The 12,685-nt window shown below is 38.4% G+C and overlaps 1 protein-coding gene across 5 annotated transcripts in view; it reads left to right on the plus strand.

Moving 5' to 3' along the window:
* BMPR2 (bone morphogenetic protein receptor type 2) overlaps positions 1-12,685 on the plus strand; it is a 205,031-nt gene that overhangs the window by 174,283 nt on the left and 18,063 nt on the right. For all 5 annotated transcript variants that reach the window (XM_005573967.5, XM_045367482.3, XM_045367483.3 and 2 more), the window contains 2 exons: positions 919-1,066; positions 8,493-8,629. In XM_005573967.5, coding sequence (XP_005574024.1) covers positions 919-1,066; positions 8,493-8,629 — 285 coding nt within the window. The remainder of the gene's footprint in view (positions 1-918; positions 1,067-8,492; positions 8,630-12,685) is intronic.

Here is a 12,685-nt window from a genome sequence, read left to right on the forward strand (position 1 = left end):
GCCCAGGCTGGAGTGCAATGGTGCCATCTCAGCCCACCACAACCTCTGCCTCCCAGGTTGAAGCAATTCTCCTGCCTCAGTCTCCTGAGTAGCTGGGATTACAGGCATGTACCACCATGCCCGGCTAATTTTTTTGTATTTTAGTGGCTACGGGGTTTCTCCATGTTAGTCAGGGTGGTCTTGAACTCCTGATCTCAGGTGATCCACCCTCCTCGGCCTCCCAAAGTGCTGCAATTATGGGTGTGAGCCACCACACCCAGCTGTTTTTTTTTTTGAGACGGAGTCTCTCTCTGTGTCTCAGGCTAGAGTGCAGTGGTGCGATCATGGCTCACTGCAAGCTCCGCCTCCCGGGTTCACACCATTCTCCTGCCTCAGCCTCCCCAGTAGCTGGGACTACAGGCGCCCGCCACCATGCCCGGCTAATTTTTTATATTTTTTTAGTAGAGACGGGGTTTTACCATGTTAGCCAGGATGGTCTCTATCTCCTGACCTCGTGATCGGCCTGTCTTGGCCTCCCAAAGTGCTAAGATTACAGGCATGAGCCACTGCACCCAGCCACTGAGCTGTATTTTTGTGAATTTTAAAAAATATTAAGTTAAAAAAATATATAAGTTGTATACATATTGTTTTGCAATTTTTTCACTGTGTCTTACAGATTATTTATGTTGATATGCATAGGAAAGTCTAGCTCATTCTTTTTGATTGATTAATAGTATTCACTAAAATGGGTTTACCACAGTTTAATTATTCAGGAAGGGCATTTTATAGGTAAAAAATAAGTTATAGAAAGGTTTAATGACATGGTTAGGGTCAAATAACATTGACATGACTAAGATGTACATACAACTTCTGGTCTAATGTCTGTGCTTCAGAATATGCTACATTCTCTCTCTAAAAAATATCACTCTAATTTATCAGGTTGGCACTATCAGATACATGGCACCAGAAGTGCTAGAAGGAGCTGTGAACTTGAGGGACTGTGAATCAGCTTTGAAACAAGTAGACATGTATGCTCTTGGACTAATCTATTGGGAGATATTTATGAGATGTACAGACCTCTTCCCAGGTAAAAACTACTGTCAAAAGTTGGTATGTTTTGAAGTGAAGCAGTTATATCTTCTTTCTCTACCTATAGTACATAACTCAACTTTTATGTAAGAATCTTTTTACTTTCATTTAAACCTTTAGTTCATTGCCATCTAGTGTTTAGAAACATTATTAGCAGAAGGATGCAAATTAGGAATTTCTTTTTTTAGCATACTCTAGGTTTTCATCTGAGTGCAGTTTAATTAATTGCCAATAATAGCTTATCTAACTGTGTTTTGTTTGGTCTCTGATTGCTTTAGCAGTCAACATTTTCCTTGTGCACCATCTGAGTGTTTGAGACAAGCTACACTTAGGATGTTTACTGAGTTGACCCCATAAGGAATTAGAAGCAATGAACTATTTGTAAACACTTTTTCCTTTTCTTTTTTTTTCATGCTCCCTTTCTCCCTCCTTCCTTCTTTCCTTCTTTCTTCCTTCCTTCCTTCCTCTTCTCCTCTCACCTTATCTCCTTCCCTTCCTCTTCTTTCCTCTTCTTCCTTCCTTTCAATGAAAGAATACTCATTGACCAGGTGCAGCGGCTCATGCCTGTAATCCCAGCACTTTGTGAGGCCGAGGCTTACGGATCATGTGAGGTCAGGAGTTCGAGACCAACCTGACCAATATGATGAAACCCCGTTCCTACTAAAAATACAAAAATTAGCCAGGTGTGCTGGCATGCACCTGTAATCCTAGCTACTCGGGAGGCTGACATAGGAGAATCACTTGAACCCGGGAGGCGGAGGTTGCAGTGAGCCAAGATCTCGCCATTATACTCCAGCCTGGGCAACAAGAGCAAAACTGTCTTTAAAAAAAAAAAAAAAAAGACCGGGCACGGTGGCTCACACCTGTAATCCTAGCACTTTGGGAGGCCGAGGCAGGCAGATCACGAGGTCAGGAGTTCAAGAACAGCCTGGCCAACACGGTGAGACCCCGTCTCTACTAATAATACAAAAATTAGCCAGGCGTGGTGGTGAGCACCTGTAGTCCCAGCTACCTGGGAGGCTGGGGCAGAAGAATTGCTTGAACCCAGTAGGCGGAGGTTGCAGTGAGCTGAGATCACACCATGGCGCTCCAGCCTGGGTAACAGAGCAAGACTCTGTCTCAAAAAAAGAGAAAGAATACTCATTCAAGTGAATGTTTGAGACTTACTTAAAATAGCCAAATGAATTTATAGTTTTCCTCCCCTTCTTAGGGATTACATCATTATGGTATCATCTAAAAACTTTATAAATCTGGCATTGCATTCTTCTAGGTGTGCTATACAGATGATTTGATCTGTGTGGCCACTGCCTTTTAGGAATAACCCCTTTGAAAGCATAGAAAAAGGAACTAGCATTGGACAAATTTATGAAATGGAGCTATTTAATTTAAAAAGATTAATAGTGGAGTTGAATTGTTTGGCTTTAAAGACCGCACTATACATTAGTTTATATATATATACACACACACACACACTCGATACATATATATGTGTGTGTGTATCGATACATATATATGTATCGAGTGTGTGTGTGTGTGTGTATATATATATATATATATATATATATAATTTTTTTAAGTGCCAGAGCCTCACTCTGTCACCTAGGGTGGAATGCAGTGGTGTGATCACAGCCCCCTGCAGTCTTGACCTCCCCAGGCTCAGGTGATCCTCCCACCTCAGCCTCTTAGTAGCTGGGACTACAGGCATGCACCACCAAGCCTGGTTCATTTTTATATTTTTTTTGTAGAGACAAGGTTTCACCGTGTTGCTCAGGCTAGTCTCAAACTCTTGGGCTCAAGTGATCTGCCCACTTCAGCCTCCAAAAGTGCTGGGGTTAGAAGAGTGAGCCACTGCACCAGGCCAAACATTAGTTTGTAATTCAAAAATATAATGAAATAAATCAGTGATTATTTAGATTAAGTACAGGTCAATCAGTTATCTAGAAGTATGTTTTCTAGTTAATTAAAAGTACAGAGATTCAATTGAGGCATTTTTGTGAAAATAGCAGTAATTGCAGTAGTATCAGCAAGTACTTTTTTTGGCCAGGTGTGGTGGCTCACACCTGTAATCCCAGCACTTTAGGAGGCCAAGGCGGGTAGATCATCTGAGGTCGGGAGTTCGAGACCAGCCTGACCAACATGGTGAAACCCTGTCTCTAGTAAAAATACAAAATTAGCTGGGTATGGTGGCGCATGCCTGTAATCCCACCAGTTGGGAGGCTGAGGCGGGAGGCTGAGGCAGGAGACTCGCTTGAACCTGGGAGGCGGAGGTTGCAATGCTGAGATTGCACCATTGTGCTCCAGCCTGGGCAACAAGAGCGAAACTTGGTCTCAAAAAACAAAATACCAAGTACTTTTTTTGTTTTGTTTTTTATAGACAGGGTCTCACTCTTGCTCAGACTGGAGTGCAGTGGTGCAGTCATAGCTCAATGCAGCCCTGAATTCTTGGGCTCAAGCAGTCTTCCTGCTCAGCCTCCTGAGTAGCTAGGACTACAGGTGCATGCCACCACGCCCGGCTAATATTTCATTTTTTGTCGAGACAGGGTTTTGCTGTATTGCCCAGGCTGGCCTCGAACTCCTGGGCTCAAGTAATCCTCCTGCCTCGGCCTCCCAAAATGCTGAGATTACAGGCATGAGCCACCACACCCATACCCAAAGTATTGTATTATCAGAACTTTGACCACAGTTCGGTAATTTCTTTGTTAATAGTCTCATGTAAGATTTTCGTTTCAGAAGCATGTCTGACTGAAATGATTTTTTCATCAGATTAGTATACTGCTACAAGCAATATTTTTTGAAAAACTGTGTTCAAAGAATGACTATTGCTTTTGATCTGATAAATAATAAAGAATGATATCAAATGTTTAAAGAGGGAAAGGCAATTAAATCTTGTTTTCAGAAGATTATTTTAGCAAATATGTAGGATTAATTAAAATAGAAATAGAACTAGAAGGGGCTTAAAAAAGGAAAAAGAAGTTGAGAGTTATTGTTTAATGGGTACAGAGTTTCAGTTTGGGAAGACCAAACAGTTCTAGAAATGGATAGTGGTAATGGTTGTACAATAGTGTGAATGTACTTAATACCACAGAATGGTACACTTAAAAATGGTTAAAATGGTAAGTTTTATGTTATGTATATTCTACCACAATAAAAGAAAAAAAAAGGAATAAGAAGAGAGTTGCTTTAAAATACCCTGTAATCTTGGATATGGAAATGGGGAGAGGCAAATCTGGGAGAAAATGCAGAGAAGAAATCTGTACTTGTGGTTATCTATTAAAAGAATGGGATTCAGACCAGGTGCGGTGGCTCATGCCTATAAACCCAGCACTTTGGGAGACTGAAGGGGCGTGGATCACGAGGTGAGGAGTTCAAGACCAGCCTGGCCAACATGGTGGAACCGTGCTCTACTAAAAATAGAAAAATTAGCCAGGTGCAGTGGTGCGCACCTGTAATCCCAGCTAGTTGGGAGGCTGAGGCAGGAGAATCGCTTGAACCTGGGAGGCAGAGGTTGCAATGAGCTGAGATTGCGCCACTGCACTCCAGCCTGGGCGACAGAGCAAGACTCCATGTCAAAAAATAAAAAAGAATGAGATTCAAAGGAATTGAGAAATATTCAGAGGTTGGCTGGGCACGGTGGCTCAGGCCTGTAATCCTAGCACTTTGGGAGGCCGAGGCGGGTGGATCACCTGAGGTCAGGAGTTCGAGAGCAGCCTGACCAACATGGTGAAACCCCATCTGTACTAAAAATACAAAAAATCAGCCAGGCTTGGTTGTGGGCGCCTGTAATCCCAGCTACTCAGGAGGCTGAAGCAAGAGAATTGCTTGAACCGGGGAGGCAGAGGTTGCAGTGAGCAGAGATCGCGCCACTGCACTCCAGCCTGGGTGACAAAGCGAGACTCTGTCTCAAAAAAAAAAAGTGAGGGTGAGGGTGACAACCAGAAACTTAGAAATATTGATATACATTAGAAAGATGAGTTAATCATGGATACTTTTTGATGGAGTATTGACAGATAACTAAATAAATTTTTAAAGACAATTAAAAATAATAAGATGGAAATTTAAGATTAAAATGGGTATTTGGGAGTTGTCTACATAGAGATGGTAACTGAGAACTTATGAGTCGATGCACTCCTTTAACTGGACACATAAAAAGAAAGAAAAATAGGTGAATAATGACTGAATATTGGGGTACTACCCCCATGAAGTAGGTTAATTAAGAAGACAAATGATCAGAAAAATAGTGAGAGAACTGAAAAATCCTAATGCCTTGTAAGTCAGTATTCGAAAACTTTAAGAACTAAGATTTCAGTGTGAGGAAGCTGATTAAAAAATAAAAATAAAAAACCTCCCAAGATTGATGGCAATAGATGTAATTGAAAGGTCAAGAGGAAACAGAACTGAGGAATGATTTTTGAATTTGAATAGGAGTAGGTCATTGATATTCTTAGAAGAGTTTCTGTGGAATATAGAAGACAGACATCATGTTGCAGAGTGTATATAGGAGGGGAAAGTATTTTAAAAGCACAGTCAAGGGATACAGGGCACTCTTGAAAATTTTAACAATTAAATGAGGTGGAAGTAAAAAAAAAGGATCATATAAATATATTAATGAACCTAGAGAATAGTGTATAATGGTTATAAAATTCTTATAAAACATTTTTTAAACTTTTATGATATACCTCAAAATGCAGTATGTGCTGTATTATTAAATGGAAACACTATGTAATGAAGGTTACTTCTCTATAAAATGTTAGTAAAATAAATGAATTATCGGTATTACAGAGGAAGAGTGAAATGCTACAAAGTTTAAACGGAAGAGGGAGAAGGAAGAAAAAAGGGAGAGATAGAAAAAGGAAGAAAGAATAAGTGTAATTTGAGAAGGGAGCTAAAAAAGGGTCTCTAACTGATAGAGACATGGTTAACAAGTGGCAAATGGGATGAGAAGCAGGGAATGGTATCTGATAGTGCTAGATATTACCATAAGATATTTTGGGCAGTTCTAAAGAAAATGAGATTATAAACTTTCCTTGAGCAATCCAGTGATAGTAAGGAAATCCAGTAAGGTTTTAAGGAAATCCAGTAAGGTTAATATCTTTCATGATGATGATTTTTGTCATTAACATTCACCTTTGTATCTCTAATACCTAACACTAAGTTAGTGGTACACAAGTTTCTATTGAACAATTAGATTTTGAACTGTGAAGATTTAGTGGAAATTTATTTGGTAATTATTAACCATTGCATTCATAAAAGATTGTGCTTCAATTTCCTTTAGCAAGTTTAAAAATTTTAATTTGGACCTAATTTTTTAAAAGAGTAAAATTGTGAATTTTTAGTTATTCTACTAAACCAGCATTTGAAAAAGAAAATAATAACACTTGGAAGGTATGTGTTTGTGTTGTGTGTGTGTCTCAGAGACAGATCAGATACATTAGTAAATATCTTGCAGTTCACAGATGGTATAGGGTAAGGTTTTATCACATGGGGTTTCAAGGAAGAAAGTTTTATACTAACTGGCATGATTATTAAATCCTTTAATTTTATCTCTCAAGTTCAATGTTGATGTTATTGATCAACACTAAGTATCTGCTTAAATGTTTACAGTATGTGAAAATCACTTGTATTTATACATAGGCAGTGTTAACAATAAACTTGGGCAATGTTGCATAGATAATAGAATTAATCTTTGTAAATCTTTTTTAATACTGGTGGAGGGCAAGTATTTATGGGTTGTTTTGAGTATTCAGATAGAAACATAAAAACTTAAATGAAACATAAACTTATTTGTAATGTGGTTTCCATCTGGGTCATTATAACTTTGTGTTATCTCCATGTGAGTGATATAAGGAAGGCGGCAGATCTGCATTGCCATTTTGCTTACAGGAAGTCTAAAACAGGATAGATAAATGACTTTTCCAAGGTCAAGATGAAGCCAAGATTAGAACCTAAATGCCTTATCCTCCTGTGTCTTGATGTTCTTCCTTCTAATTTATCTTGTCATTTTAATAGGATGGGAGGATGGGTAAAGAGACAGGAACAGTCTCTCATTCTGTGTTCTTTTCCATGATTTCTACTAGATCATTGGTTTTCTCAGTGTTGGTCCCAGGAGTCTTCTATGTGGTTCAATATATTATATACATAAGCTTAATTTTCTTATATTTTGTAAAAATCAGAAGCCTAACATCACAGTTGATTGTGTTTATTGGCAATGAACAGGGTTATTAAATAGTGATAAAATGGTTAATAATATTTAAGTCCATGATCTAAATACTACCTGTTAGTTAAAAGGAATTTTTAGGGCTGGGCACAGTGGCTCACACCTGTAATCTCAGCACATTGGGAGGCTGAGGTGGGAAAATCATTTGAGGGCAGAAGTATGAGACCACCCTGGGCAACATGGCAAGACCTTATCTCTAAAAAATATTTTTAAAAATTTGCTGGGCATGGTGGCACACTCCTGTAGTCTTAGCTACTAGGGAGGCCACTTGAGTGCAGTAGTTCAAGTTACAGTGAGCTGTGATCATGCCACTATACTCCATCCTGGGCAACAAAGTGAGACCGTTTATTTAAAAAAATTTTTTTTAAAGTATATTGACTTTTCTTTCAAATGACCATTATCATAAATATTTTTGTAACATCTGATACAGTCTGGCTGGACTATAATAGAACCAATGATGTAATGAGACATAGTGACTGTTCAACCCACCCACTTATATTTGGTTCTGTAGGCATATTTGTTATACTGGGTCCTGGACTTTTTCCTCATCTTTACCCGCCTCCATGGGATCAGTGTTCAGGCATGTTTTCAAGTATTAAGTATGCCTTATAAACATAATAGTCTTTTTTCCCTGAATTTAGTAATACCAGAAACCATTTAAAAATACCTATCCATCATTGAAACTACCATTTGATTTATCAACAAATATTTGAGACTATTCTAAGCAAAGCATTTATTAATAATGCATTAGACTGGGCGTGGAGGCTCACACCTGTAATCCCAGCACTTTAGGAGGCTGGAATACCTGAGGTCAGGAGTTCAAGACCAGCCTGGCCAACATGGTGAAACCCTATCTCTGCTAAAATATGGAAATTATCCAGGCATGGTGGTGTGCACCTGTAATCCCAGCTACTCGGGAGGCTAAGGCAAGAGAATCAGTTGAACCCAGGAGGCAGAGGTTGCAGTGAGCCGAGATCATGCCACTGCACTCCATCCTGGGCAACAGAGTGAGACTCCATCTAAAAAAAAAACATCATTAAACCTACAACAACGTCTCTTTAGGATTTCCAAATGTGCCTGAAGGGGTTCGAAAAATAAAAAGATTGTGACACAATTTTTTTGCTTACTTGGTATCAGAAATACCCCTGTTATTCTATCATTTATGATAATTGGAAATTTTATTCTGTCATTCTTTTCTACAAATCCACAGGGGAATCCATACCAGAGTACCAGATGGCTTTTCAGACAGAGGTTGGAAACCATCCCACCTTCGAGGATATGCAGGTTCTTGTGTCTAGGGAAAAACAGAGACCCAAGTTCCCAGAAGCCTGGAAAGAAAATAGTCTGGTAAGAAAAAACTAAGTTATTAAAGAGAGGACTTATGACTAAATATGTTTTAATGTTGTTTAAAGCAGAAATAGACTGTTAATAATGTTATAATGTTAATAGTTTTTGGAGTTGCCTAATGCCAGAAATCCAATTTGATTTTTTGATGTTATACGTTTTCAAATTTTTCAATATGAAAAAAAGTCAGTTTTTAGTTCCATTTTGTTTTTTTCCAAGCATAAAGTACTATCTAGAGAGAATAACTAATGTGTCTTAAGTTTGCCAGATTAGGTAGCAGCTGGATTAATTAACATATTAATATTTTAAACATTATTGAAATTCTATCTTACTCTCTTGAGAATAGTACCAAAACTGTTAAGTAGTGCAAGCTTACATAATCAATGGCTAATGAAAATTTAGGCTAGACCTGAAAGAAACCAAGGTGCAACCTATGAATTATGCTTATTAAAAATATAATTCGGCCGGGTGCGGTGGCTCACACCCGTAATCCCAGCACTTTGGGAGGCTAAGGCGGGCAGGTCGCCTGAGCTCAGGAGTTCGCAACCAGCCTGGGCAACACAGTGAAACCCCGTCTCTACTAAAATACAAAAAACTAGCCAGGCGTGGTGGCATGCGCCTGTAGTCCCAGCTAGTTGGGAGGCTGAGGCAGGAGAATTGCTTGAACTTGGGATGCAGAGGTTGCAGTAAGCTGAGATCGTGCCACTGCACTCCAGCCTGGGCGACAGAGTGAGACTCTTGTCTCAAAAAAAAAAAAAAAAAATACATATATATATATACACACACACACACACACACACACACACATATATATATACTTCACGACAATGAAATATCTTCAGAATCCCCTGCCATTTGCATAAGTTGTTATTACAACACTGAAAACATCTTACAAATTAACAAATACACACTCGTAATCTTTTAGTATAAATAGGATAATCTAATTATCCACTATCATTTCTGAAGTTCATTTTTTTATTTAAACACATTTTTTTAATGTCAGTACCTCTAGATGTATCTATTTCTCTCCATTTGGTCAGTATTCTATTGATAAAATCATATAACCATTCTTTTGGATGATATATGATAATTATTGTATTAAAAAGGAAAATCCTACTTCTCCCTACTATCACGCTCCATAAGTAACTCCCTTTAGCAATCTTTTGGGTTTTCTTTTTTCTTCCAAAAGTTACCATTATAACTTCAAATACTCTATTCTTAAGTTATCTCTCGTTTACCTTCTCCCAGTTTGTAATATTCTGTTATTAAATGATTTATGTTTTGTCTGTAAATTCATCTAATATTTAAATAAAATAACATGAGAAATTTGTAGTATTATGATTATGTAAGCATTCACTACACAAGAAAGGATTGTGCTTGGATTTATAGTAAATAAAAATTCTACATTAGTTACTAAAATCTCCCCTGTGCTTTGGGAAGAATGTTTCAAGTTATCATCCATCACTTGAGCCCAGGGGTTTGAGGCTGCAGTGAGCTATGATCACGCCACTGCCCTCCAGCCTGAGTAAGACCCTGTCTCTTTAAAAAAAATGTCATCAAGTGCCAGCTGCTCAGGGGACTGAGGCAGGAGAATTGCTTGAACCCAGGAGGTGGAGGTTGCAGCGAGCCGAGATCGTGCCACTGCACTCCAGCCTGGGTGACAGAGCGAGACCCCATCTCAAAAAAAAAAAAAAGTCATCATCAAATGATTTCTTTTTGGTTTCTTGTCATCTTTCTTTGTCTTGTTTTTAGGCTGTACTCAGAAGCAGCATTAAAAATCTCACGTCATTCTCTTTCTTGTAAACGATTTTTTTTTAAATGAAGTTCCTCCTTAAGTAATGTGTACTATTATGTGTATAGTGGTAAACATCATGAATCCTTGCATGTTTAAAAATGTTTTTATCTTGCCCTCACACTCAAGTAATAATTTGGCTGGATAATAGTTTCAGTGTCATAATTTTCTTCACAACTTTGAAACTACTACTCCATCATTCTCTAGCCTATATTCTCTATGTGCTCTAGGCCCTACTCTCCAGTCTAATGAGAATTTCAATGCCAGCCTGAATCATTTCATTGCTTTTTGTTCTGTTATATTTTTGTTTTATCCTCTTAATTTTTTTTTCTCTATAAGTTTTTAAGACTTTACCACTAGAATTATGTAATTTCACCTTGATGTTTGTGGGCATTGATCTTTACACACATTTTGCTTGGCACTGGATAGGTTTTCAGTTTGAAAATTCAAAAGTTTCTTAAATTCAGAGGAATTTTCTTTTCCTTTTTTTTTTTTTTTGAGACAGGGTCTCGCTCTGTCATTCTGGCTGGAATATAGTGGTGTGATCATGGCTCACTGCAGCTTTGAACTCCTCGGCTTAAGCTAGTCTCCTTCTTTAGCCTCCTGAATAGCTGAGACTTCAGGTGCATACCACTTTGCCTGGCTTTTAAAATTTTTGGTAGAGACAGGGTCTCGCCTTGTTTCCCAGGCTGGTCTCAAACTCCTGAATTCAAGCAATCCTCCTACCTCAGCTTCTCAAAGTACTGAGATCATAAACATGAGCCATCATGCCTGGCCTGGTATTATTTTTTAAATTATTTCGTACCTTTCAATTCTTCCTTCTGAAATTCCCACTAGACAAATATTGTACCACATGGCATTCTAGGAATCATTTTTTTTTTCCTTGTATTTTCCATTTTTTCTCCCTGTATGTTTTTCTTCCTCCTTTCCCTCTCCCCCTCCCCCTCCCCTCCGCCCCATCTCCCCTTCCGCCTCCCCCTCCCCCCTCTTCCCATCCCCTTCCCTCCCCTCCCCACACACCTGACCTCCCTTACTACATTTTTTAAGATTTACTCAGCTTTATCTGCAAATGACTCATTTAGTTTTCACTATTACCCTTGTATCAGTTATCTATTCATTAAAGTTTTAGCATCCACAATCATATTTATATTTCCAGAAACTCTTGTTTGCCTTTTCCATAGAAGTCTGTTCTTATTTTCAGAATGTAATAAGGGTGATTCATTCTGAAGATGTTATTTTTACACTTTATACAAATTAATTTTCTTGACTATAATAAAAGGACAAAAGGTGAAAAATAAGCAACTAAAATTATTTTACTATATATTTTCACATTTCAATTTTAGATTGTCTTGGTAGTACTAGAATAGTATTTCCATTTTGGATCCTGACTTAAGTGGGTTGACGTCATGTCAGAGAAAGGCTAAAGACACATTATATAGTTCCCATACAGATTTAGAATGAGCACTGTCTTCATTGGTTATCTTAGTAGGTTACTTTCAAGTTTGGCTTCTGTTTCGAGTCAGATTGAAATCTTTAAGTATATGGCAATTAAAGAGCCTATTGTCAAGCACGGATGTCCAAGATTGCTTCCAAAACTAGACTCCCTGCTATGGGAACTGGGACAGATCTTTAAGAGGTCCCTGACAGCAAGTGAGAGGCTGAATACTTTACTAGAATTCATCAGAGGTGCCAGCCTCACAATAGAATATCCCTAAAAGAAAAATCTGTTTGTGAAATTTTATTCTAGTAAAATACAACCTCATCTTCCTTAAATTGTTTTATTTCACCAGCGCAAATGGGATCTATTATTTTGAAATATCTCTTGGCAACCCTATCATTATGAGATATGCATCATATGCATATTTACCTGAAAACTTCTTACTTCCAGTATAGAGTAGGTTGCCAAGTAAGGAATTTATAATACTTGGTTCACTTCCAGGGAATCCATTTAAATCTAATGTGCTACAGTCAATAAACTGCTTCTCTGCAGTGACAATCCAATACTAGAGTTAGGTAGCAAGTGCATAGTTTATAAAAAAAGAGAAATGCAGCTATATCTAAAGAAGCCATTTTTACTTTCACAGTTTCATTGAGATTAAGAAACATTCCTTTGGCCCGGCGCGGTGGCTCACGCCTGTAATTCCAGCACTTTGGGAGGCGGAGGCAGGCATATCACGAGGTCAGGAGATGGAGACCATCCTGGCTAACACGGTGAAACGCCGTCTCTACTAAAAACACAAAAAATTAGCCGGGCTTGGTGCTGCGCG

This window comes from Macaca fascicularis, chromosome 12 (genome assembly GCF_037993035.2).
Source record: "Macaca fascicularis isolate 582-1 chromosome 12, T2T-MFA8v1.1".
NCBI lineage: Eukaryota > Metazoa > Chordata > Mammalia > Primates > Cercopithecidae > Macaca > Macaca fascicularis.